We start from the raw sequence: 26,150 nt of genomic DNA on the forward strand, positions 1-26,150 counted from the left end.
TTTATGCACTGGGCACAGTCATGTTGGAATAGAAAAGGGCCTTCCCCAAACTGTTGCCACAAAGTTGAAAGCATAGCATTGTCCAAAATGTCTTGGTATACTGAAATATTAAGACTGCCCGTCACTGGAGATAAGGGGCCTAGCCCAAACCCTAAAAAAATAGTCCAATACCATTACCCCTCCTCCACCAAACTTCACAGTTGGCATAAAGCACTAAGGCAGGTAACGTTCTCCCAGCATCCACCAAACCGAGACTCGCCCATCTCACTGCCGAATAGAGAAGTGATTTTTCACTCCACAGAACGGGTTGGGTATGGGTTACCCACAGAACACGTTTCCACTGCTCCACAGTCCAGTGTCGTCTGCTTTACACCACTCCATCCAATACTTGGCATTGGACTTTGCGATATGAGGCTTGCATGCAGCTGCTCGGCCATGGAAACCCATTCCATTAAGCTCCAGCCACACAGTTTTTGTGCCTACATTAATGCCAGTGGAAGTTTGGAACACTTCAGCTATGGAATCAGGAGAGCGTTGGAGACTTTTACGCACCATGCGCCTTAGCAGTTGTTGACCCTTCTCTGTGATTTCACGTGGACTTCCCGCTTTGTGGCTGAGTTGCTTTTGTTCCTAAATGCTCCCACTTTCTAATAAGATCACATATAGTTGACTGTGGAATATCCAGCAGGGATGAAATTTTACAAACAGTCTTATTGCAAAAGGTGGCATCCTATCACAGTATCAAGCTTTTAGTCACTGAGCTCTTCAGAATGACCCATTTTGTATCACAAATGTTTGCAAATGGAGACTGCATAACTATGTGCTTGATTATATACACCTTTGGCAATGGGTCTGATTGAAACACCTGAATTCAATAATTAATAGGCGTGGCCAAATACTTCTGTCCATATAGTGTTTGTGTATATATATATATATATATATATATATATATATATACACACACACACACACACACACACACACACACACACACACGTAGATAGATAGATAGATAGATAGATAGATAGATAGATAGATAGATAGATAGAATAAAGAGAGAGATACATAGAAAAATAGACATATAGATATACACACACACACACACACACACACACACACACACACCTCCTTCCCAACTGTATTCAGGGGAGGAAGGTTGGGAGGCCCCCTCTCACTTGCTGCTCTACTTAGCAGAGCAAATAGTGAATAAAAGCTGTGTGCATCATCTAATCACAGGACAGAGGGACTGTGGGGCATGCTCAGCAACTCCCGGAGCGCTGGGCATACCCTAAGCATGATGAAAATGGGGTGGCATGGCTCATGGATACAGGATTTCACACTGGAGCACACTCCTTTCTTTTTTTGGGCATGCACCTTAGGTGCATGCAAAAGGGCACCAAAATCTATATTTGCGTACCAAAACAATTAGGCTCAGGCCGGCCCGACAAATACAGCCTGTTTAGAGATTGCACTGCAATGCAGTGGGTTGCAGTTGCAGCTAGTAGGTCTGACAAACACACACTAACAAAGATACCTGCATTCACCCTTCCCAGGCACCTATGCTATCTATCTACTGCTATGCTTTGTCCTAATAGCGCTCTGATGCTTTTTTTTCCCTTTTACAGCCAACAGTCCCAAAGCCTATCCCTCCACTCTCCTGTGTAAATGGCACCTGATCACGAGGGGGGCTACTCTTATATGCAACCCATAACACGCGAAAGCCGAGATTTATAGCAAAATTAGGTTTTGCCTCATTTTGAGATCCGAACTTGGCGGGAACACCCGAGTCAGGTTCTACTTGGAAAGCTCAAGTCTAGATTTGCCCGAACCGAAAGCACATATCTCTAATCCATATTTACTTTTCAATCATTAATGCGCATTTTTAAATGGACAAAACACAAAACTGATACCTGTGGGCCAGACAGAACATACATTTTTTATCTTCTATGCATCAACCAGTTCTCTAACCAGTTACACGCCACCAACACCATCATCTTCTATACCAGACTCTAGGGCACAGTATTAAATATTTCTGCAAAATCCTGACAGATCATATTATATACAGAGATCCAGTTGAAACTTACCTGCCCATCATATTCATTTGCTATGGCCGGTCTTTCATTAAATTACGCAGACGCTATCTTGCTAAATTATTTTCTATATTTTATTCAGAATTGGATCCCTGAGAAGTCCTTCAAATATTCTGCCCATGAAATACATATATACTTAACGGGGGTGATTAATTTTTTGGCTTGGCCACAATGCGCCATTCCAGAATGGAATACCACAACCAGCAATATTGCAATTTTTTGAGGTGCACAGGAAAATTTGTGATGTTTATCGCTAATTTTATAGGCCCCTTATGGTCTCTAATATAGGCCCCACAGAATCTTTAATTATCTGCTTTAGTTGCTTTAATTAAAAAAATGGTACTGCATCTCCTTTTTCTGCTAATCATGTATTACCAGCCTGGTTATGAGCGAGTCCATAAATAAAAGAATTGTGTTTCACAAATTAGTGGCTGTAGTTCCCGGATGCCATATGAGCCGGATGGCGGTCGTTGGGTCGACATACATTGGGCCGACCACTGAAGGTCGACATGCATTAGGTCGACATGTACTAGGTCGACATGCAAAAATGTCAACATGAGTTTTTCACAATTTATTTTAATTTTTTGACCTTTTTCATACTTAACGATCCACATGGACTACAATTGGGAACGGTAACCTGTGCCGAGCGCACCAACAGCGGAGTGAGGCACCTTGCCCGAAGCTCGCTCGCCATGCGAGGGGACGCGGTGCACTAATTGGGGTTCCCCATCACTTTTCAAAGAAAACGACACCAAAAACAGTAAAAAAAAACCTCATGTCGACCCTTTTCCATGTCGACCTAATGACCATGTCGCCCTTCAGTGGTCAGCCCAATGTATGTCGACCTAATGCATGTCGACCTAATGAACCACACCCTATGAGCCAGTTGCTCTGTATGTCATAATCTTGTTTATTTTCTTATATTCAAAAACAGACAAAACAAATATAAAGATCATGGGGTGTATTCATTTAGTGCCGGTTCTTTCGTCCAGGCGAAAAACTGCACTTTTCGGCTGTTTATAGGTCAAATTTACATTCAACCTATTCAATGGCCATCCTGTTTTTTCGATTGGTCGAAAAAACGGTATAGGCGAAAACCATGTGGATTGGTGAATTTGCAAGTGTTTTCATCCATTTTTGGGTCCATTTTCACACATGCTCATTCGTCCACAAAAAACACAAAAACGAAAAGGCATTCGCAAAAACGCCCGCAATTGAATACACTGACGTCTAATTACTGCAGTTTTTTCGGCTAGCCGAAGAAAACGGCAATAAATGAATACGCCCTCATATATAGGTTTCAGTAAGTTAGTTTATTGATATAACCTAACTTCACTAAAATCAAACTGGTAATTTCGGGTGGTTTATGAACTTGCATTTCTGAATGTATCTATGCAGTAAAAACTGTAATTTCCAGCTACATAATTGGCTGCTAGGTCAACAATCGAGCAATTTGTATGTTTCCATCCGCTGCATATGGTACATATTAGTAGATGAGGAGTGGGTTTATCATACTGGTGTTCTGAAGGATGTTTATCTCTCACATAACACATGTAGAGCCAGTATTTCGAATTATACGCAAACCCGATTTTTCTGCCTGGATAAAGAGCTGCGAGGAAGGCAAAAGCCTTTGCCATAACGTCAATTAAGTGTGGCAAACCCTTTTATTTTTCCACATAAAATTATTATTATTTTCACAGTTGGTTTTGCAGCGGTGATGTTTAGAGTGGCCTTGTTTGAAATTTTGATCTAGATCATAAATAAATGTATTACAATTGAAAATGGTGCTTATACCAACATTAAGTGCAGTGAGGAGGCTTTATGTCCCTTTAAAGGACACTGTAATTATTCAAAGACAGTAATCGTAATTTCATTTAGAATGCAGCCCCTATGGAGTTTTATCCATTCATCTGAAATTGACGTGCCTGCTGCAGATCTCTGCTCTGTAGCAGATGTTGTGGCTGTGCAGTATCTCTCTTTGCACTGCAACTCCCACTAGTGGCTGAAGGTGGTGGAAATCCCAGACGTGAATATATTTATTTATGTGTATGTACATCATTTGAAAGGCCTACCTAAAGCCTATTAAGGTCAAGACAAAGGATGAAAGAGAGAAAGGGGGAAAGAAATCGATGCAATCTGCCCACACAAACTTTATCTTGCATCAGTCAGCCTCATGTGGCAGTAGATCAGTCTTACTTACCGACCATTGAGTTCATTTTAAATCCCTCAGACGGAAGGTCAGATATGTTTCCTGGAAACGAGAAAGATGCTTTTAATGGAAGATTTCATGTTTGCAGATTCAAAAATAAACATGATATACATCAGCTTTACCAAAGCTTCCGTACATTTACCATTAAAGATTTATTTGTACTTTTTTGGTGGAACATTAGAAACATGGCATTAGAAGGGATGGCACTAGAATAAACAAAATTTGCCCCTGCTGCACATTCATATTATTTTACTTTATGCAGTTACAAGATTTACTTCTGTGGGAGGGATGTAATGGTGTCAAAGTTTGCCCAATGTGCGGGATGCTGGCCGAACGAAGACCTTTTTTTAAAGGGGCAGACATTTACAAGGCATAACAACGCTTTGAAAATAATTGCCCCTTTAAAAAAAATGGCCAAGTTCAGCCGGCATTACACTCGTCAGGCGAACTCGGACTCATTACATCCCGCCCTATATATTGTAACTAATTTCTGTCATAGTGTATAAAATGTAAATGCATGTGATAAAGATATCTGGTGATAAATGTAAGCTCTCCTTGTATTGTTTTCAGCAGCTCCCATTGCCAATAGGACAAAGGTATATATGAAATAAATTGTACGCTCTATGAGATGTAAATTAGTGATATATAGTATCATACGGTGACAGGGACACACACAGAACATAAACAAGTACAGGTCGATGCACATATCATGTTTGTCTATGCTATATGTGTGTCCCTTTTCACTGAAGAGCCACATTAACAGCATGGCACCCAGGTCCCATCCCCCCCTTCCCAATCACACATATACAACGGAGCCCTCACACGTAGCTATATCACCAGCGTGGGGGGGGGGGGGGGGGGGGGCACTGTGGCATAATATGTGAACTGGGGTTTCTATGTTGCACAATGTGAGGTGCTGGGAGAATTTACTTTTTAATAACATTGCTCGCATATCTGATACCCCTTTTTCACTCAGGTTATTGCCAGGTTAACTCAGGTTGCGGCAGTGGAAAAGAGTTCCTGAAATATAACCCGGGTTCAGTGACCTGGGAATCTGAACCGAGTAACATGGCAGTGGAATGGGGTTACCTGGGTCCTGTCAAAAGCATAGGGAGAACTGGAACACTGGTGCTTGGAGATATGTCTTCTACAAGCACCAGCAGAACAGAACTCTGCAACTGGGTACAGGGGCGGACTCAGGAATCAGGATGCCCCTAGTCACTGTATTTGGGCCCTGTCTGCATTCTTGGCCAGTATGTATGATACTATGAAATCTCATTAATTTACACCTCACAGCATTCTCAATTTATTATACATAATGTTCCAAAATACTGTACAGCATTGTACAGAGAACATTACTATTGGATCACATCAGTCTTATTTCCCACAGACACCCCCTCAGATGGTGTCACCTGGTGCAGTCAGCAACCCCCTAGTGGCGCCACTTACCTACAGTGACCTACTCACATGCAAACCCAAGAGAGGATTCAGTCAAAGCCAATTAACCTACCAGTGTATGTCTTTAGACCATGGGGGGACAGAGCATAGAAATGTGAATACGGTAAGAAGATGCAGACTCCATGCAGACAGAACCCTGATTAAGCCACTGGAACCAGAAAATGCAAAGCACCGTGAGCGAACCGCTTTAGTCACATACCTTATTAGTATGTTACTAGTATGCTTGTTTTTTTAATGATGGGAGGTAACCAGAGTATTCTGAGAACACCAATGCAAATGTGGAGAGAACATACAAAAGCTACACATATAGTGGAGTCTTACACATGACTCTTATAGGATACCCTGCTTTGTGGTCAGGTAAATGCAGATAAATTACTGGTCATAACAGCAATCACCTGATCCCTATGGCAAATCACCTTTAATTATACTCATAGCAATTTTAACAAACCCTGGATGAAACCTGGGCCCAACTTAAAAATAACATTTTCCTGTGCATATTAAACGCAAGGAAGACAGCTGCTAACAGTTTCCATTAATCATGTCATCATCTTATTGGAAGAAAGGAGGAAATTAATTTCACTTGTTCTAAATGTTTCTGAGACAAACAAAATGAAAGAAGCTTGGAGTGCAGTCCCAATGATGCGCCTCTCTCCAGCAGGAAGGAAGTTAAAGTTTGACAACTGACAATGCTCAATATACAGTAAGGCCCGAATACACACAGAAGGAAGGCTTTCTAATGTTTAACCTGGCACGGGTCAGCTCCTCCTGCCCTGTGGGAGGTTAAGGCAGAGGTCAGCAGATGGTCAACTTGCAGCATACCTGCTAGTGCATCCTTCTCCATGACTGCAGAGTAGCCAGATGGTAGGAACTCAGTCTTACACAACAACTGTCACAACCAAAGATCACAAGACAAACTTCCTCAGCAGTAACCTACACCTGTACACATCTGGAACCAGTTCTCCTGGAACCCACTGGGATTATAAAAAAGAGATACCATGCCAACGCAATACTGAAAAACTGGGGCATAGCATGGTCTGCTTAGAAAAATAAAATCAAAACGGAATAAAAAATCCTGAAATACACAGAAATACAAGCTTGCAATAGTACTCAAAAGAGTGTGACTTTTAGCCACAAATTTGATGATAGATGGGTTGTGGTCAATAAAACTGGTCTCGTTATGAATATGTAACATTTGAGAATTAACCACTTGCCTGGTATGGTCGCATCTGATTCGACCAGCCAAAAACGCCCACTGCCAATCTCAAAGGCACCTCCTGGCCCCTCTGCTTTCTGGTTCCCTCCCCTAGTGCCTGTCGTGCTGCCGATCACTGCTGATTGGGCAGACCAACAGCACCCTCACCCCGTGGCTAGAGAATAACAAATTAGAAAAAAAGCAATAAGTTGACTCTGTACATCAGACGACTGCAGAGAAGAGCAGCAGGAAAATGTAAAGCCAGATGGCTGCGATCGTCCGATATATCGGTTATCGATAGTCATATTGAGGATTATAAAAAAAAAAAAGTGAATTACCGGTATACAGTACAGGTTGAGTATCCCATATCCAAATATTCCGAAATACAGACTTTTTTGAGTGAGGCTAAGATAGTGAAAGCTTTGTTTTTTGATGGCTCAATGTACACAAACTTTGTTTAATACTCAAAGTTATTAAAAATATTGTATTAAATAGAGATGAGCGGGTTCGGTTCCTCGGAATCCGAACTTCACCTATTTTACACGGGTCCGAGGCAGACTCGGATCCTCCCGCCTTGCTCGGTTAACCCGAGCGCGCCCGAACGTCATCATCCCGCTGTCGGATTCTCGCGAGATTCGTATTCTATATAAGGAGCCGCGCGTTGCCGCCATTTTCACTCGTGCATTGGAGATGATAGGGAGAGGACGTGTGCAGCGTTCTCTCAGTTGTGTTCAGTGTGCTGCAAATATCTGTGCTCAGTGTGCTGCAAATATCTGTGCTCAGTGTGCTTGCAAATATCTGTGCTCAGTGTGCTTGCAAATATCTACGTTTTCTGCCTGAAAAACGCTCCATATCTGTGCTCAGTGTGCTGCAAATATCTGTGCTCAGTGTGCTAATTGCTTTATTGTGGGGTCTGGGGACCACCAGTATTATATAGTAGGAGGACAGTGCAGAGTTTTGCTGACCAGTGACCACCAGTATTATACGATCTCTGTCTGAAAAACGCTCCATATCTGTGCTGCATTGTAGTATATAGTAGGAGGACAGTGCAGAATTTTGCTGACCAGTGACCACCAGTATTATATCAGTACGGTACAGTAGTCCACTGCTCTACCTACCTCTGTGTCGTCAAGTATACTATCCATCCATACCTGTGGTGCATTTTAGTTATTCTGCGCAGTAGTAGGAGGACAGTGCATAATTTTGCTGACCACCAGTATATAATATATAGCAGTACGGTACAGTAGTCCACTGCTCTACCTACCTCTGTGTCGTCAAGTATACTATCCATCCATACCTGTGGTGCATTTTAGTTGTTGTGCGCAGTAGTAGGAGGACAGTGCATAATTTTGCTGACCACCAGTATATAATATATAGCAGTACGGTACAGTAGTCCACTGCTCTACCTACCTCTGTGTCGTCAAGTATACTATCCGCCCATACCTGTGGTGCATTTTAGTTGTTGTGCGCAGTAGTAGGAGGACAGTGCATAATTTTGCTGACCACCAGTATATAATATATAGCAGTACGGTACAGTAGTCCACTGCTCTACCTACCTCTGTGTCGTCAAGTATACTATCCATCCATACCTGTGGTGCATTTTAGTTGTTGTGCGCAGTAGTAGGACAGTGCATAATTTTGCTGACCACCAGTATATAATATATAGCAGTACGGTACAGTAGGCCATTGCTATTTATATATTACTGGCATATAATTCCACACATTAAAAAATGGAGAACAAAAATGTGGAGGGTAAAATAGGGAAAGATCAAGATCCACTTCCACCTCGCGCTGAAGCTGCTGCCACTAGTCATGGCCGAGACGATGAAATGCCATCAACGTCGTCTGCCAAGGCCGATGCCCAATGTCATAGTAGAGAGCATGTAAAATCCAAAAAACAAAAGTTCAGTAAAATGACCCAAAAATCTAAAGTAAAAGCGTCTGAGGAGAAGCGTAAACTTGCCAATATGCCATTTACGACACGGAGTGGCAAGGAACGGCTGAGGCCCTCTCCTATGTTCCTCATGACTAGTGGGTCAGCTTCACATGAGGATGGAAGCACTCATCCTCCCACTAGAAAAATGAAAAGACTAAAGCTGTAAAAGCACAGCAAAGAACTGTGTGTTCTTCTAAATCACAAATCCCCAAGGAGAGTCCAATTGTGTTGGTTGCGATGCCTGACCTTCCCAACACTGGACGGGAAGAGGTGGCGCCTTCCACCATTTACACGCCCCCTGCAAGTCCTGGAAGGAGCACCCGCAGTCCAGTTTCTGATAGTCAAATTGAAGATGTCACTGTTGAAGTATACCAGGATGAGGATATGGGTGTTGCTGGCGCTGGGGAGGAAATTGACAAAGAGGATTCTGATAGTGAGGTGGTTTGTTTAAGTCAAGCACCCGGGGAGACACCTGTTGTCCGTGGGACGAATATGGCCATTAACATGCCTAGTCAAATTACAAAAAAAAATCACCTCGTCGGTGTGGAATTATTTTAACAGAAATGCGGAAAACTGGTGTCAAGCCGTGTGTTGCATTTGTCAAGCTGTAATAAGTAGGGGTAAGGACGTTAACCACCTAGGAACATCCTCCCTTATACGTCACCAGGAGCGCATTCATCAGAAGTCATTGACAAGTTCAAAAACTTTGGGTGACAGCGACACTGACAACTAAATCCCTTCCTCTTGTAACCAAGCTCCTGCAAACCACACCACCAACTCCCTCAGTGTCAATTTCCTCCTTAGACAGGAACGCCAATAGTCCTGCAGGCCATGTCACTGTCAAGTCTGACGAGTCCTCTCCTGCCTGGGATTCCTCCGATGCATCCTTGAGTGTAACGCCTACTGCTGCTGGCGCTGCTGTTGTTGCTGCTAGGAGTCGATCGTCATCCCAGAGGGGAAGCCTGGGCGGTGTTAAACGTGTTTCCGGTATCCACCGTTAATTCACAGGAAACTAGAGATTTGCTTGAGGTACTGTGTCCCCGGTAGCAAATACCATCTAGGTTCCATTTCTCTAGGCAGGCGATACCGAGAATGTACACAGACCTCAGATAAAGAGTCACCAGTGTCCTAAAAAAATGCAGTTGTACCCAATGTCCACTTAACCACGGACATGTGGACAAGTGGAGCAGGGCAGACTAAGGACTATATGACTGTGACAGCCCACTGGGTAGATGTATTGCCTCCTGCAGCAAGAACAGCAGCGACGGCACCAGTAGCAGCATCTCGCAAACGCCAACTCATTCCTAGGCAGGCTACGCTTTGTACCACCGCTTTCCAGAAGAGGCACACAGCTGACAACCTCTTCCGGAAACTGAGGAACATCATCGCAGAATGGCTTACACCAATTGGACTCTCCTGGGGATTTGTGACATCGGACAACGCCACCAATATTGTGCGTGCATTACATGTGGGCAAATTCCAGCACGTCCCATGTTTTGCACATACATTGAATTTGGTGGTGGAGAATTATTTAAAAAACGACAGAGGCGTGCAAGAGATGCTGTCGGTGGCCCGAAGAATTGCGGGCCACTTTCGGCATTCAGCCACTGCATGCCGAAGACTGGAGCACCAGTAAACACTCCTGAACCTGCCACGCCATCATCTGAAGCAAGAGGTGGTAACGAGGTGGAATTCAACCCTCTATATGCTTCAGAGGATGGAGGAGCAGCAAAAGGACATTCAAGCCTATACAGCTACCTACGATATAGGCAAAGGAGGGGGAATGCACCTGACTCAAGCGCAGTGGAGAATGATTTCAACGTTGTGCAAGGTTCTGCAACCCTTTGAACTTGCCACACGTGAAGTCAGTTCAGACACTGCCAGCCTGAGTCAGGTCATTCCCCTCATCAGGCTTTTGCAGAAGAAGCTGGAGAGATTGAAGGAAGAGCTAAAACAGAGCAATTCCGCTAGGCATGTGGGACTTGTGGATGGAGCCCTTAATTCGCTTAACCAGGATTCACGGGTGGTCAATCTGTTGAAATCAGAGCACTACTGTCACGAGGGACTGGGTTTTGTGAATCCGGAATTGTGGCTTGCTGTTTGGTATCGGTGACTTTAAGCAGGATTAGCCGAGCAGGCTGAATGAAAGTCTTTTCCAAAGAGCTTTAAAGGAGGTTCCAAAGGTGCCCTAGCTGTTAACTTGTTAGAGCGGTTGCGTCGGCAGGACCTGTACGTCTGTGGACGAACGTCTGGCGGAAACCCGGATAGGAAGACTGTAGACTGGGGTAACTGAGCCTCGCTGAGAGGGATGGTGACTCGGAGAGGTCAGCATGCGAGGAGAAATAACCGGGTGTAGATTCAGCAATCCAGGTGAGAACTCAGGAAACAGGATGCTTTAGAAGCAATGCTGTGGAGCACAGGGAACTAGCACACACAAGGCTGTGTGAGAGACGTTGCACTGGCAATTTGCTTACCCAGAAATCCCTAGATTTATACCTGCAGACCGTTTCCCATTGGTTTTGCAAACCTTGCAGGTGACTGAGTGTTTTAGATTAGCTGACCCTTCCAAGGCGGCGACGCCCATCCCGGACCTCTGCAGCTGGAAGCTGCACAAATGTTTGCTGCTGCCTCTGAGACCTCTCCTCCCAGACATGCCTGCAAGTTGTGCATCTCGCCAGCAGCCCGCACCCCCGCCGGAGGGACCGCGCCAGAGCATCCGGACAGGTAAGTGCTGCTGGTCCCGGAACCCGATCCGCCGGACCGTGATAACTACATTTTGGCCACCGTGCTCGATCTTAGATTTAAAACCTACGTTGGATCTCTCTTTCCGGCAGACACAAGTCTGCAGAGGTTCAAAGACCTGCTGGTGAGAAAAATTGTCAAGTCAAGCGGAACGTGACCCGTCAACAGCTCCTCCTTCACATTCTCCCGCAACTGGGGCTGCAAGGAAAAGGCTAAGAATTCCGAGACCACCCGCTGGCGGTGATGCAGGGCAGTCTGGAGCGAGTGCTGACATCTGGTCCGGACTGAAGGACCTGCCAGCGATTACTGACATGTCGTCTACTGTCACTGCATATGATTCTGTCACCATTGAAAGAATGGTGGAGGATTACATGAGTGACCGCATCCAAGTAGGCACGTCAGACAGTCCGTACGTATACTGGCAGGAAAAAGAGGCAATTTGGAGGCCCTTGCACAAACTGGCTTTATTTTACCTAAGTTGCTCCCCCTTCCAGTGTGTACTCCGAAAGAGTGTTTAGTGCAGCCGCTCACATTGTCAGCAATCGGCGTACGAGGTTACTTCCAGAAAATGTGGAGACGATGATGTTCATCAAAATGAATTATAATCAATTCCTCCGTGGAGACATTCACCAGCAATTGCCTCCAGAAAGTACACAGGGACCTGAGATGGTGGATTCCAGTGGGGACGAATTAATAATCTGTGAGGAGGGGGATGTACACAGTGAAAGGGGTGAGGAATCGGACGATGAGGAGGAGGTAGACATCTTGCCTCTGTAGAGCCAGTTTGTGCAAGGAGATATTGATTGCTTATTTTTTGGTGGGGGCCCAAACCAACCAGTCATTTCAGTCACAGTCGTGTGGCAGACCCTGTCGCTGAAATGATGGGTTTGTTAAAATGTGCATGTCCTGTTTATACAACATAAGGGTGGGTGGGAGGGCCCAAGGACAATTCCATCTTGCACCTCTTTTTTTCTTTAATTTATCTTTGAATCATATGCTGTTTGGGGACTATTTTTTAAATCTGCCATCCTATCTGACACTGCAGTGCCACTCCTAGATGGGCCAGTTTTTTGTGTCGGCCACTTGGGTCGCTTAGCTTAGCCACACAGCTACCTCATTGCACCTCTTTTTTTCTTTGCATCATGTGCTGTTTGGGGACTATTTTTTAAATCTGCCATCCTATCTGACACTGCAGTGACACTCCTAGATGGGCCAGGTGTTTGTGTCGGCCACTTGGGTCGCTTAGCTTAGTCACACAGCGACCTTGGTGCACCTCTTTTTTTCTTTGCATCATGTGCTGTTTGGGGACTATTTTCTGAAGTGCCATCCTGTCTGACACTGCAGTGCCACTCCTAGATGGGCCAGGTGTTTGTGTCGGCCACTTGGGTCGCTTAGCTTAGTCACACAGCGACCTTGGTGCACCTCTTTTTTTCTTTGCATCATGTGCTGTTTGGGGACTATTTTTTGAAGTGCCATACTGTCTGACACTGCAGTGCCACTCCTAGATGGGCCAGGTGTTTGTGTCGGCCACTTGGGTCGCTTAGATTAGTCATTCAGCGACCTCGGTGCAAATTTTAGGATTAAAAATAATATTGTGAGGTGTGAGGTGTTCAGAATAGACTGGAAATGAGTGGAAATTTTGGTTATTGAGGTTAATAATACTATGGGATCAAAATGACCCCCAAATTCTATGATTTAAGCTGTTTTTGAGGTTTTTTTGTAAAAAAAAACACCCGAATCCAAAACACACCCGAATCCGACAAAAATTTTTTAGGGAGGTTTTGCCAAAACGCGTCCGAATCCAAAACACAGCAGCGGAACCGAATCCAAAACACAAAACCCGAAAAATGTCCGGTGCACATCACTAGTATTAAATGACCTTCAGGCTGTGTGTATAAGGTGTATATGAAACATAAATGAACTGTGTGAATGTACACACACTTTGTTTAATGCACAAAGTTATAAAAAATATTGGCTAAAATTACCTTCAGGCTGTGTGTATAAGGTGTATATGAAACAAATGCATTCTGTGGTTAGATTTAGGTCCCATCACCATAATATCTCATTATGGGATGCAATGATTCCAAAATACGGAAAAATCTGATATCCAAAATTCCTCTGGTCCCAAGCATTTTGGATAAGGGATACTCAACCCGTATATGGTTTTTGTTTTTTTTGTTTTCTATAAAATGGTGTTAAATATGTTTTCTGAGCATTTTTATGTAAAAAGTATTAGCCAGTTAAGTGGTTTAGGCATAAACATACTCTACAGTTGTTAGTAAATCTTGTAAGGAATATACTTACAGGTACAGGGTATTTTGAGAAGATTTACTAAGATTCTAAAAATAAGATTTTACTTACCGGTAAATCTATTTCTCGTAATCCGTAGAGGATGCTGGGGACTCCGTAAGGACCATGGGGAAAGACGGGCTCCGCAGGAGATAGGGCACTTTAAGAAAGAATTTAGTTCCTGGTGTGCACTGGCTCCTCCCTCCATGCACCTCCTCCAGACCTCAGTTAGAGAAACTGTGCCCAGAGGAGATGGACAGTACAAGGAAAGGATTTTGTTAATCCAAGGGCAAGATTCATACCAGCCACACCAATCACACCGTATAACTTGTGATAACTACCCAGTTAACAGTATGAAAACAACATATCATCAGTGCAAGACCGATGCAACTATAACGTAACCCTTATTGAAGCAATAACTATATACAAGTATTGCAGAAGAAGTCCGCACTTGGGACGGGCGCCCAGCATCCTCTACGGACTACGAGAAATAGATTTACCGGTAAGTAAAATCTTATTTTCTCTAACGTCCTAGAGGGGACTCCGTAAGGACTATGGGGACTCCGTAAGGACTATGGGGATTATACCAAAGCTCCCAAACGGGCGGGAGAGTGCGGATGACTCTGCAGCACCGATTGAGCAAACATGAGGTCCTCCTCAGCCAGGGTATCAAACCTATAGAATTTTGCAAAAGTGTTTGAACCCGACCAAGTAGCAGCTCGACACAGCTGTAGTGCCGAGACCCCCCCGGGCAGCCGCCCAAGAAGAGCCCACCTTCCTAGTGGAATGGGCCTTGACCGATTTTGGTAACGGCAATCCAGCCGTAGAATGCGCTTGCTGAATCGTGTTACAAATCCAGCGAGCAATAGTTTGCTTTGAAGCAGGGGCACCAATCTTGTTGGATGCATACAGGACAAACGGCGCTTCAGTTTTCCTGACTCTAGCCGTTCTGGCCACGTAAATTTTCAAAGCCCTGACCACATCAAGTAACTCGGAATCCTCCAAGTCACGTGTAGCCACAGGCACCACAATAGGTTGGTTCATATGAAAAGATGATACCACTTTCGGCAGAAATTGCGAACGGGTCCGCAATTCTGCTCTATCCATATGGAAAACCAGATAGGAGCTTTTATGTGACAAAGCCGCTAATTCTGACACACGTCTAGCCGAAGCCAAGGCTAATAACATGACCACCTCCCACGTGAGATATTTTAACTCCGCCGTTTTAAGTGGTTCAAACCAGTGTGACTTAAGGAAACTTAACACCACGTTAAGGTCCCAGGGCTCCACCGGAGGCACAAAAGGAGGTTGAATACGCAGCACTCCTTTTACAAACGTCTGAACTTCTGGTAGAGAAGCCAACTCTTTTTGAAAGAAAATGGATAGGGCCGAAATCTGAACCTTAATGGAGCCTAAGTTTTAGGCCCAAATTCACTACAGTTTGTAGGAAGTGAAGGAAACGGTCCAGATGGAATTCTTCCGTAGGAGCATTCCTGGCCTCACACCAAGAAACATATTTTCGCCATATACGGTGATAATGTTAAGATGGCACGTCCTTCCTAGCCTTTTTCAGCGTAGGAATGACCTCATCCGGAATGCCTTTTTCCGCTAGGATCCGGCATTCAACCGCCATGCCGTCAAACGTAGCCGCGGTAAGTCTTGGAACAGACATGGGCCCTGTTGCAACAGGTCCTGCCTTAGAGGAAGAGGCCACGGATTTTCTGTAAGCATTTCCTGCAGATCCGGATACCAGATCCTTCGTGGCCAATTTGGAACAATGAGAATTGTTCTCACGCCTCCTTTTTCCTATTATTCTCAACCCTTGGGTATGAGAGGAAGAGGAGGAAATACATAGACTGACTGGAACACCCACGGTGTCACTAGGGCGTCTACAGCTACTGCCTGAGGGTCTCTTGACCAGGCACAATAACTCTGCAGCTTTTTGTTGAGGCGGGACGCCATCCTGACTATCTGTGGCAGTCCCCTCCGAACTGCAATCTGTGCGAAGACTTCCTGATGAAGTCTCCACTCTCCAGGACGTATGTCTGGTGAGGAAGTCTGCTTCCCAGTTGTTCACTTCCGGAATGAACACTGTTGACAGTGCTCTTACATGATTCTCCGCCCAGCGAAGAATTCTGGTGGCATTCGCCATCGCCACTCTGCTCCTTGTGCCGCCTTGGCGGTTTACATGAGCTACTGCGATCAGAATCGGTTGGTCGCGAAGAAAGGTCTCTGCTTGACGTAGGGCGTTGTATATGGCCCTTAGTTCCAATATGTTGATGTGAAGACAAGTCTCTTGACTTGACCAAAGACCTTGGAAATTTCTTACCTGTGTGACTGCTCCCCAGCCTCGGAGGCTCGCGTCCGTGGTCACCAGGATCTAGTCCTGAATGCCGAATCTGCGGTCCTCCAGAAGGTGAGCACTCTGCAGCCACCACAGGAGATACCCTGGCCCTGAGGGATAGGGTGATCAACTGATGAATCTGTAGATGTGACCCGGACCACTTGTCCAGTAGGTCCCATTGGAAAGTCCTCGCATGGAACCTGCTGAAGGGAATGTTTTTCCCAGGACTCGAGTGCAGTGATGCACTGACACCTGTCTTGGTTTCAATAGGTCCCTGACTAGAGTCATGAGTTCCTGGGCCTTCTCTATCTGAAGGTAAACCCATTTCTGGTCTGTATCCAGAATCATACCCAAGAAGGGCAGACGAGTTATAGGAACCAACTGTGACCTCGGGAAATTGAGAATCCAGCCGTGTTGCTGTGACACCTTCAGCGAAAGTGACACGCTGTTCAACAACTGCTCTTTTGATCTCGCCCTTATTAGGAGATCGTCCAAGTATGGGACAACTGTGACTCCTTGCTTGCGTAGGAGCACCATTATTTCCGCCAATTACCCTGAAATTGGTAATGACAATCCTGTACTGCAATTGTCAGGTACGCCTGATGGGGTGGATAAATGGGAACATGAAGGTATGCAGCCTTTATGTTTAGATACACCATCAAATCCCCCAGTTCCAGGCTGGCGATGATCGCTCTGGGCGGTTCCACTTTAAATTTGAACCTTTTCCCGTATAGGTTCAGAGATTTTAATTTTAAAAATAGGTCTGACCGAACCGTACGGTTTCGGGACTACAGCCAAGGTTGAGTCATATCGCCTTCCTTGTTGCAGGAGGGGAACCTTGAGCACCACCTGTTGGAGATACAATGTGTGAATTGTATTTAATATTATCTCCCTTTCTGGGGGAGAAGCCGGTAGGTCCGATAAGGAAAAACCGGCGAGGAGGCACCTTTCGAATTCCAGCTTGTAACCCTGAGAAACAATTTTTTATTGCCCCGGGAACCACCTGTGAGTGAACTCAGATGTGGCTGAAGAGTCGAAGACGTGCTCCCACTGGGGCGGACTCCCTTAGCGGAGCTCCAGCGTCATGCGTTGGATGTAGTAGAGGCCGGGGAGGACTTCTGTTCCTGGGAACTAGCTGTGCCCTGTACCCTTACCTCTGGTAAGAAAGGACGCTCCTCGTACTTTCTTGTTATTCTGCGACCGAAAGGACTGCATTTGAGATTGTCGTGCTTTCTTAGGCTGTGAGGGAATATAAGGCAAAAGATCAGAATTACCAGCTATAGCTGTGGAGACCAGGTCCGAGAGCCCTTCTCCACACAATTCCTCAGCCTTGTAAGGTAAACCTTCCATATGCCTCTTTTAGTCGGCATCACCTGTCCATTGCATGTTCCACAGGACACTTCTAGCAGAAATCGACATAGCGTTGACTCTAGAAACCAGTAGACCAATGTCTCTATGGGCATGTTTTATATATATATATAAGACAGCATCTTTTATATATATATATATATATATATACACACACACACACATACATATACTAGGGTCAATAACATGGTATCCTTATCTAGGGTTTCAATCTCCGCTGATAAGGTATCTGTCCACGCTGCTACGGCGCTATAAACCCATGCCGACACAATCGCCGGTCTGAGTAGTGTGTGTAAATGGACTTCAAAGTACTTTTACTGCAAGCTATCTGCAGGATCCCTGAGGATAGCAGTTAAGTCAGCGCTACCTTTTGGGTAAACGTGACAACGCTTTGTCCACCCTAGGGGAAGATTCCCATCGTATCCTGGCCCTAGTAGGGAAAGGATACTCCCTGAGAATTCTTTTTGGGAAGCTGCAGCTTCTTGTCTGGAGATTCCCGCTCTTTTTCTTCATGAGAGGAGGGAAATTTACCTCAGCTTTCTTCCCCTTCAACATGTGTACCCTCGTGTCAGGGACAGATGAGTCATCAGTGATATGCAAAACATCTTTTATTACAATAATCATATATTGAATACTTTTCTGCCAGTTTTGGCTGTAACCAGGGCCGGTGCAAGGTTTCTCGGCACCCTAGGCAAAACTTCTGCCTACTGCCCCTTCCCCCTACCCGCCCTTCAGGTGAAAGACATACTGCTGCTCTCCCCCACCCCCAGTAGGTTGCATGGCTGCTCTCTTCTCCCCATCTCCCCAGTCTGTGTGGGTGCCCGCAGCTCTCACCCCGCCCCCCCTCTGTTAAATGTCTGCTGCTCTATCTCCTCCACCATCTGTGTGCGTGCTGCTGCTCATCCCCCCCCCCCAGACTGTGTGCATGCCTGCTGCTCATCTCTGCCTTCCCCTCCCCAGACTGCTGCTCTGCTGCTCTCCCCCTCTTTCCTTATCAAATGCAGAGAGTGCACTGTGCAGCCACCTTACCTGCGGGCTGTGATGCAGAGTTGGGACTGAGTAGTCTATGAAAGAGCCTGAAATGAAGTGCAGCGCCACTTGTCACCCCCAGCCAGTACTCCAGGAACTGTCAAAGTTATTTCCTATGCCGGGTGAAGGCGGAGCTGGAGGCTACAATACGGGAGCTTGCCAGTTGCAACTACTGTAAGATACGAGTGCCGGGGGGAATGCGGCGACTGTGAGGTAGGACCACGCTACCTTTTTCAGGCAGCTGTAGCAGGCCGCCCCCTCAGGATCCGGCGCCCCTAGGCAGCTGCCTAAAGCTGCTTAGTGGAAGCTCCGGCCCTGGCTGTAACTTTGCATTATCGTAGTCGACACTGGAGTCAGACTCTGTGTCGATATCAGTGTCTATTATTTTGGATAGTGAGCATTGTGAGACTCTGAAGGTCTCTGCGACATAGGGACAGACCTGTGTAGATTCACTGTCTGTTCTCTAATCTTTTGTGCAATAAATTTACCTCAGCACATTATTTCACATATCCAATCAGGTGTCGGCGTTGTCGATGGAGACACCACTCACACACACATTTGCTCCATCTCCTCCTTAGGAGAGCCTTTTACCTCAGACATGTCGACACACACGTACCGACACCACACACTCAGGGAATGCTCATCTGAATATAATTTCCCCACAAGGCCCTTTGGAGAGACAGAGAGAGAGTATGCCAGCACACACCCCAGCGCTATATGACCCAGGAAAAAACACAGCAATTTAATGTTTACCCAGTAGCGCTGTTATTATCTGCGCCGAATTATGTGCCCCCCCCCCCCTCTTCTTTAAAACCCTCTCTTCTACCATGGTATAAGCAGGGGAGAGTCCGGGGAGCTTCCTCTCAGCGGTGCTGTGGAGTGCTGAGGGAGAAGCCCCGCCACCTCGATGGCGGGCTTCTGTCCCGCTAAAAGTGTAAAATTGGCGGGAGCTCATGCATATATACAGTGTCCAGCTGTATATAAGCTCCTTTTGCTAAATAAGCGGTTTATATTGCTGCCCAGGGAGCCCCCCCCCTGCGCCCTGCACCCTTACAGTGACCGGAGTATGTGAGGTGTGTGGGAGCAATGGCGCACAGCTGCAGTGCTGTGCGTTATCTCAGTGAAGATCATGAAGTCTTCTGCCGCCTCTGAAGTCTTCTTTTCTTCTCATTCTCACCCGGCTTCTATCTTCCGGCTCTGCGAGGGGGACGGCGGCGCGGCTCCGGGACGGACGGCGAGGGTGAGATCCTGCGTACCAATCACTCTGGAGATAATGGTGTCCAGTAGCCTAAGAAGCAGGACCTAGCTTCAGAGAGTAGGGCTGCTTCTCTCCCCTCAGTCCCTCGATGCAGGGAGTTTGTTGCCAGCAGAGCTCCCTGAAAATAAAAAACCTAACAAAATACTTTCTATCAGTAAACTCAGGAGAGCTCACTGAAAAGCACCCAGCTCGTCTGGGCACAGTATCAAACTGAGGTCTGGAGGAGGGGCATAGAGGGAGGAGCCAGTGCACACCAGGAACTAAATTATTTCTTAAAGTGCCCATGTCTCCTGCGGAGCCCGTCTATCCCCATGGTCCTTACGGAGTCCACAGCATCCTCTAGGACGTTAGAGAAACATACATTTTGTGGTGTTGCCAATAGCAACCAATAAGATTATGTTTCTCATTGACTACAATGCAATAAAGAATAGCTACAATTTAATTGGTTGATATGGTAACACCTCCACTTTTAATTTTTAGAAACTTTAGTAAATATACCCCTTGAACTTTAACATAGTGTAGATATGTATATACTCGAGTATAAGCAGACTTTTTCAGCACTTTTTTTTTGTGCTGAAAAGCCACCTCGGCTTATACTCGAGTCAGTGGCAGTGCAGTGTGACAGGCAGAGCAGTGTGAAGGAGGGACACGGAGCGCACAGCGCGCGCCTCTCCTGTGTCCCTCCTGCATCTCCGGCGGCAGCGGCGGGTCTATTAAAGGAAGTAAAAAAAGAGAGCAGTGTTTATATATGTCCAAAGCGCAAAAAAACACTCCGAGGATAAATTTTTGTTGTATGGGGACGTTCCATTTGATTATCTAAAGGGGCAGTTGGAACTTGATTATCACTATGAGGTTGAACCTTTTTCGGTCTACGTTTCCTTTTACATTTACCTTTGTGGGATTTTTTCACACTTCCCCTTTTTCCCCTCTGGACTTTCCTATATATTAACGGTGGTGATTTTGATGGCGTCTGTTCTCTAAAAAATGTTGTTCCCGGTCAACCACCCTTCCCAAAGGAGAGAACCGGTTTTCTATCCATATGGGAGACCTCTCTCTACGTGGAAATCTACCCCTCTGTTCCCCCAAAGGGGGTCCTCTCCATTCTGGAGTAATTTCTCTAAAACTCTTATTCTCCTTATTGGAGAAATGGTGGTACCTGGATGAATCAGGCATAATCCTGGTATATCTGTCTCTCCTGTCATTTTGATTAAAAGATCGATTATAGGGAACTTTCCTTTTTAGGAACCTTCTAGATTGAGTCACCTCATTCTGTCGAATGGGGGGATCTTTTAAATGTACAGGAGTACCGGTCATTTCCCCCCCTCCTGATCGAGACATATATTTTGCTCAGACTTATCTCTATTAAATTTTCTTAATTTTTTCTCCACCAGTTGTTTTTGGGCTCGTTTTAACTTTATCTCAATCCCCTTTTCTAATACTTTATACTCCTCAGATTCAGAAAAGGGGGATGACAAAGATTTGTATTCAGCAATCTCTGTATCAAATTTATTGAGTTCCCTCTTTCTTTCTTTAATGATCAATTTTATTAACGTTAAGGAACAATTATTTATAGTGTTAGCCCAATCTTTTTTGAAGTCCTCACTAGCTGTATTAAAAGAACAGACCTTGTTAATTTTCAAACCTCGTGGTACCAAGTCATGTGATAGATATTTCTCCAAAGTGGCGATCTCCCACCATACTTTGCTCTCTTTAAGGAGTGTATTTTCCAGTTTATGCATGGTCTCTTCGAGGTTGAAATCAACAAGGTCCAGATGTCCATTATCCCCCCCAAATAATTTTTCAAATGTATTTGAACGTTCTTCTCTGAGGGAAAACATAATGGGGGGAGTAAATCTGGATATGCAGCCGGTTAGGTGAACCTTTCTATGGTGATGAATATAGACAAACAGAAAAAGGAATGAACTGTTCACCTAGTTGGAGCAATGCTGCCCGTCCACTATAAACACCTACGTAAAAATCACCGTTTTACATGAACAGATTAAACTAAAAAAAGAGAGCGGTGTTTATATATGTCGAAAGCGCATGTGAAACAAATAATAGAAAAAGTACATTCCTTTCTTTTACTGAAGGTAAACAATGTTCTTCATAAGGGTTTCACTGATGGAACCTTCCTCCTCGGCTTATATTCGGGTCGACTTATACTCGAGTATATACTGTAGTCAAGGAATTAATTTAAGTATGATTACTCCCACTATGTAACTATGGGGGCAGGGCTACATGAGGTACTACTGGGGGCAACATTTAGTGTGGGACAGTAAGTGGTGTGTTATATCAGGACCGCAGGCGTAATGATCCCTCCTGCAAACTGTGACTAGGAAGTAGTTTGTTACATGGATCATCAGCGCTGCGGAGCTCCCTTTCAGACTGATCAGCAGCAGGTCCTCTGTCCCTCTACTCACTCACAGAAGGCTGCAACTAGGGATGGCCATCGACCATCAATAATTTGAAATCATTGATGGTCTGTGACCAATGGTAACTACTTTTACCATCGATGGGGGAGAACCAGATGGTTTCCCACCACTGATGGTAAAGAGCTATCAAATAATTTTTTATTTTTTTTCTCTAGGGTGTCAGGGACACAGAGCATAGCTCGGCCCCCGGACACCCCCAGGCTCTGATTGGCCCGCGTCGACCTCAATAATAAAGTAATTGGGACCATCGAAGGGCAAAACCATCGATGGTTCCCTTACAGATGGTTGCCCACCATCGAGGTTATCCACTGATGGTGCCATTGATGGATAACCCACGATGGCCATCCCTAGCTGCAACACTGCACTGGGGAGGAAATCATCACAGCTCATCCTTCACATATGTCCCCGCCCCCATCTCTCCTTAATGCTCCCCTGTCACCTGCTTCCGTAATTCCCATGAGTGCCTCTGCCATCTGCCTCCTCAAGTGAGCCTCTGACCTCCCTCCCCATGAGTGGCTCTGCCTCCAACCTACCCATGTGCACCTATCTTCTCCCCTCCCCATGAGTACCTCTGCCCCCTGCCTCACCAAGCGTGCCTATGACCCCCTCCCCATGAGTGCCTTTGCCTCCTATCTCCCCATGTGCACCTACAATCAACCTCCCCTCTGCCCCCCCCACATGATTTCCCCTGACCACTGCCTTTCCAAATGTGCCTCTGCCTCCTACCTCCTCATGTGTGCCTATGATCTCCCCTCTCTGTATGTGCCTCTGACCCCCTCTCCACTCAATGTGTACCTCTGAACCCCATCTCCATATGCTTTTCTGACTCCCTTTCCCCATATGTTCCTCTGACCCGCTCTGCCTTCCTGTATCTCTGCCTCTGCCACCATTCCTGCTGTGCCTTTGTTCTCTCCCCAAGGATGGTGGCTGTTGATCAGAAGTCGCATGGACGTAAGGAGACAAGTCCATGTTCACAGCCACATAACTGAACCTTAAGATGGCAGGTAAGAACAATTTTCCTTTTAATAATGATTAAATGAATTATGTAGTAGGTACAGAGTTTAAGGAGCTGTGTTTTCAGCAAATTCACTGCTAAATTTAAAGCATTTGGAGGCCACTTCAAATTTTGCTACGTGGCCCCCAAAGTTCAAGCTATGACCCTACCTGTATCGGCAGGTGTTTGTTTGTGCTAATCTCGAAAATCACTGGACGGATTTTGATGCGGTTTTCACAATTCTACAGAGCATTTGTCAAGGAAGATTTAGGTGTATGAAACATTAATCTATGATAAAAGGGAGCTGAGCAGTGACGATTTTAGTGAAGCAAGTCCGCTCCTGGGTGAAGCCGGGGCGGGTCGCTAGTTCTGTATAATCCATTTCAACATAATGCTCATTGCTACATGTAATAAACTGCTTGTATAAAACACTATGTATTATTACCAGTTATTTATATAGCACACAAATATTGAGCAGCTCTTTAAACAGAATATTTGGCCATTCAAATCAGTCTCTGACCCATTGGAGTTTACAGTCTATATTCATGCTGGTCTACTTTTGGAAACACATTTCAGTGAGATTATGGGGTGTATTCAACTGATGTCGGATCCCTTCAGTATTCAATTAGCGACCGAATCAGACAATGCCAATCCAACCTTTTTTTAAAGTCGAACTAACATTGTCGGAAACGGAGCTAAAACTTGTCGATTCGGCCGCAAATCAGACAAAACACGTGGATCCGCGGCTAATCCGCCGATCCACGTGTTTTCAGACAGGTCAGATTTTCTGACTTGTCAGATAAACATCAGTTTGATTGAATAGGCCGTTTATTCGTCAAGTCGGTAAATCCGACTTGAATTGAATAGACCCCTTTGAAAGTAACACCTATAAGCACGGACGTGTACTGCTACATCTGAGAGGTGGGCCATAAAAATGACTTGCATCCAAATGAGAATGAGCCCCAAAGCAGTTACTAAAATCTACTTGCTGACGAAAAGACCCAGATACTCTTCAGGGCTTGCTCGTGTATTGTATTTTACAAGCGGTTCCATATTAGTGGCCATGAGAAACCTTATTTGAAAAATGCATGTAGCCATAGGGATCATTGTGCCTTACAACCAGGGGTACCAGAATGTTTTGAGGTTGGGGGGAGAGAAGGTTTGCAGAAACAAAAATTACATGTTGGAGTTCTCCCCTTAAACCCCCCAATCCAAGCGTATTACTGTGTGGAAGCGGCTATGCGGAAAAGAATGCAGCCCCCCTGCACTGTTAAACCTACAACACTCATATCACACCCACGAGACAGTTTATTTTAAGTTCACTTTAGGCCACTTCCATAACACCCACCTGTTTACCACTCCATTTCTTAAAACCGTCGGTTCCATACGCAATAGAACCTTTGCGAATACACTCAGGGTAACGCGTGCACTGATTTTTGTGTGCATGCGCTATAGCAAACAATTGCTCACTTACGTGGACATCGGCACTGCGCGTGGCTTGTGTGCGCCTCTGAATAATGTGGGGTGCTAGAAAAACACGGGCGTGAAGGGACTGGTTACTGGGCTTTCCCTAGTGAGCCATTGCTAATTCGCTCACAGCTGACGTCTTAGGAGAGCCGCTCTGTCTGAGACAGCATAGGTCCAATGGTGCGGCCAAGGTGCGTCTGATGTTTCTGCTTATGTAAGTGAGCTGCTGATGTGAGATGCCGGCAGTGGGCGTTTCTGCGCACAAAATGGAGGCTGAGCCATTGTTATATTACCCAGTGAGTGAAATTGCAGCTGCGCATGCAACTGTGCACACCCCTGAACCAGGCCCTTAGATGCCAACATTTTGAAAGTTTTGAAGGACACGTTTGCTGCTGAGACAGCGCACCTGAGTATTTGACGCAAACACTGTCTCGTAGGACTTCAATCTCAATCATCAGAGGTTTACTGAACAGATTTATTATATGCACTTACACTTAAAAACTCTTCTGTCACTACTAAGTGAGAGCTTACTAGCAATGGGTATCCCCAATACGATAGACTGTTAAAGTTTATAACGCAACAAAAGACTATTGGACAAGGCACACAGTAACTAAAGTATAATCCGGGGAATGATTACAACTGAAACTGTACAAAATAAAAACTGATGTGATGCATTTTATGCTTTTTGTTCATCATTCTCTATTTTCCCTGTTCTTTATGATAAAGATATTATACAAACCCCAGATTGGTCCATGACCCAAAGGAAACTGTAATGTGTTCATGTGATGAAACAGACAGATGAACACCTCATTCTCGGACTCGTAGATACAGCCTAGCAACACTACCAAGCGTCATCTTGCTGGTAATAAATATAGGAAAAGTCTGGTGTACCTTGGCACTTCTTATAAATGGGTTTTACTTGTCAGTCACTAGATAAACATCCAAGTAAAAACTCTTCATTATTATTATTATTATTATTATTATTATTATTGTTATTATAGTCATCATCAGTCTTTATTTATATGGCGCTACAAGGGGTCAGCAGCACCTTACAGAGCACACACAGAAACAGGATGAACAAAACAAGATAAAAAGGAACTTACATGACAAAACATTGCAGGACAAGGATACCTAAAAGAGCAGCCAAACTAAAAGGATTGGTGCTGTTGTTGGCAGTAGGGGAAGAAGATGATTGTGTAAGTGAAGGAAAAGCTGGGAAAATAAAGAGCATGAGAGTTTACAGTCTAGAGAGTGGGAGACAGAGAGGGGAGAGACAGTGAGCAAGGAGCATGGAGCAATGGGTTAGGATGAGAGCTGTCAAGATTTGATAAAGAAGTGGGTC

At 45.2% G+C, this 26,150-nt stretch overlaps 1 protein-coding gene across 5 annotated transcripts in view; it reads right to left on the reverse strand.

Annotated features, from left to right (window-relative positions):
- NR6A1 (nuclear receptor subfamily 6 group A member 1) overlaps window positions 1-26,150 on the reverse strand; it is a 563,603-nt gene that overhangs the window by 388,345 nt on the left and 149,108 nt on the right. For all 5 annotated transcript variants that reach the window (XM_063935585.1, XM_063935588.1, XM_063935586.1 and 2 more), the window contains one exon: window positions 4,291-4,341. In XM_063935585.1, coding sequence (XP_063791655.1) covers window positions 4,291-4,341 — 51 coding nt within the window. The remainder of the gene's footprint in view (window positions 1-4,290; window positions 4,342-26,150) is intronic.

This window comes from Pseudophryne corroboree, chromosome 8, assembly GCF_028390025.1.
Source record: "Pseudophryne corroboree isolate aPseCor3 chromosome 8, aPseCor3.hap2, whole genome shotgun sequence".
NCBI classification, from domain to species: domain Eukaryota; kingdom Metazoa; phylum Chordata; class Amphibia; order Anura; family Myobatrachidae; genus Pseudophryne; species Pseudophryne corroboree.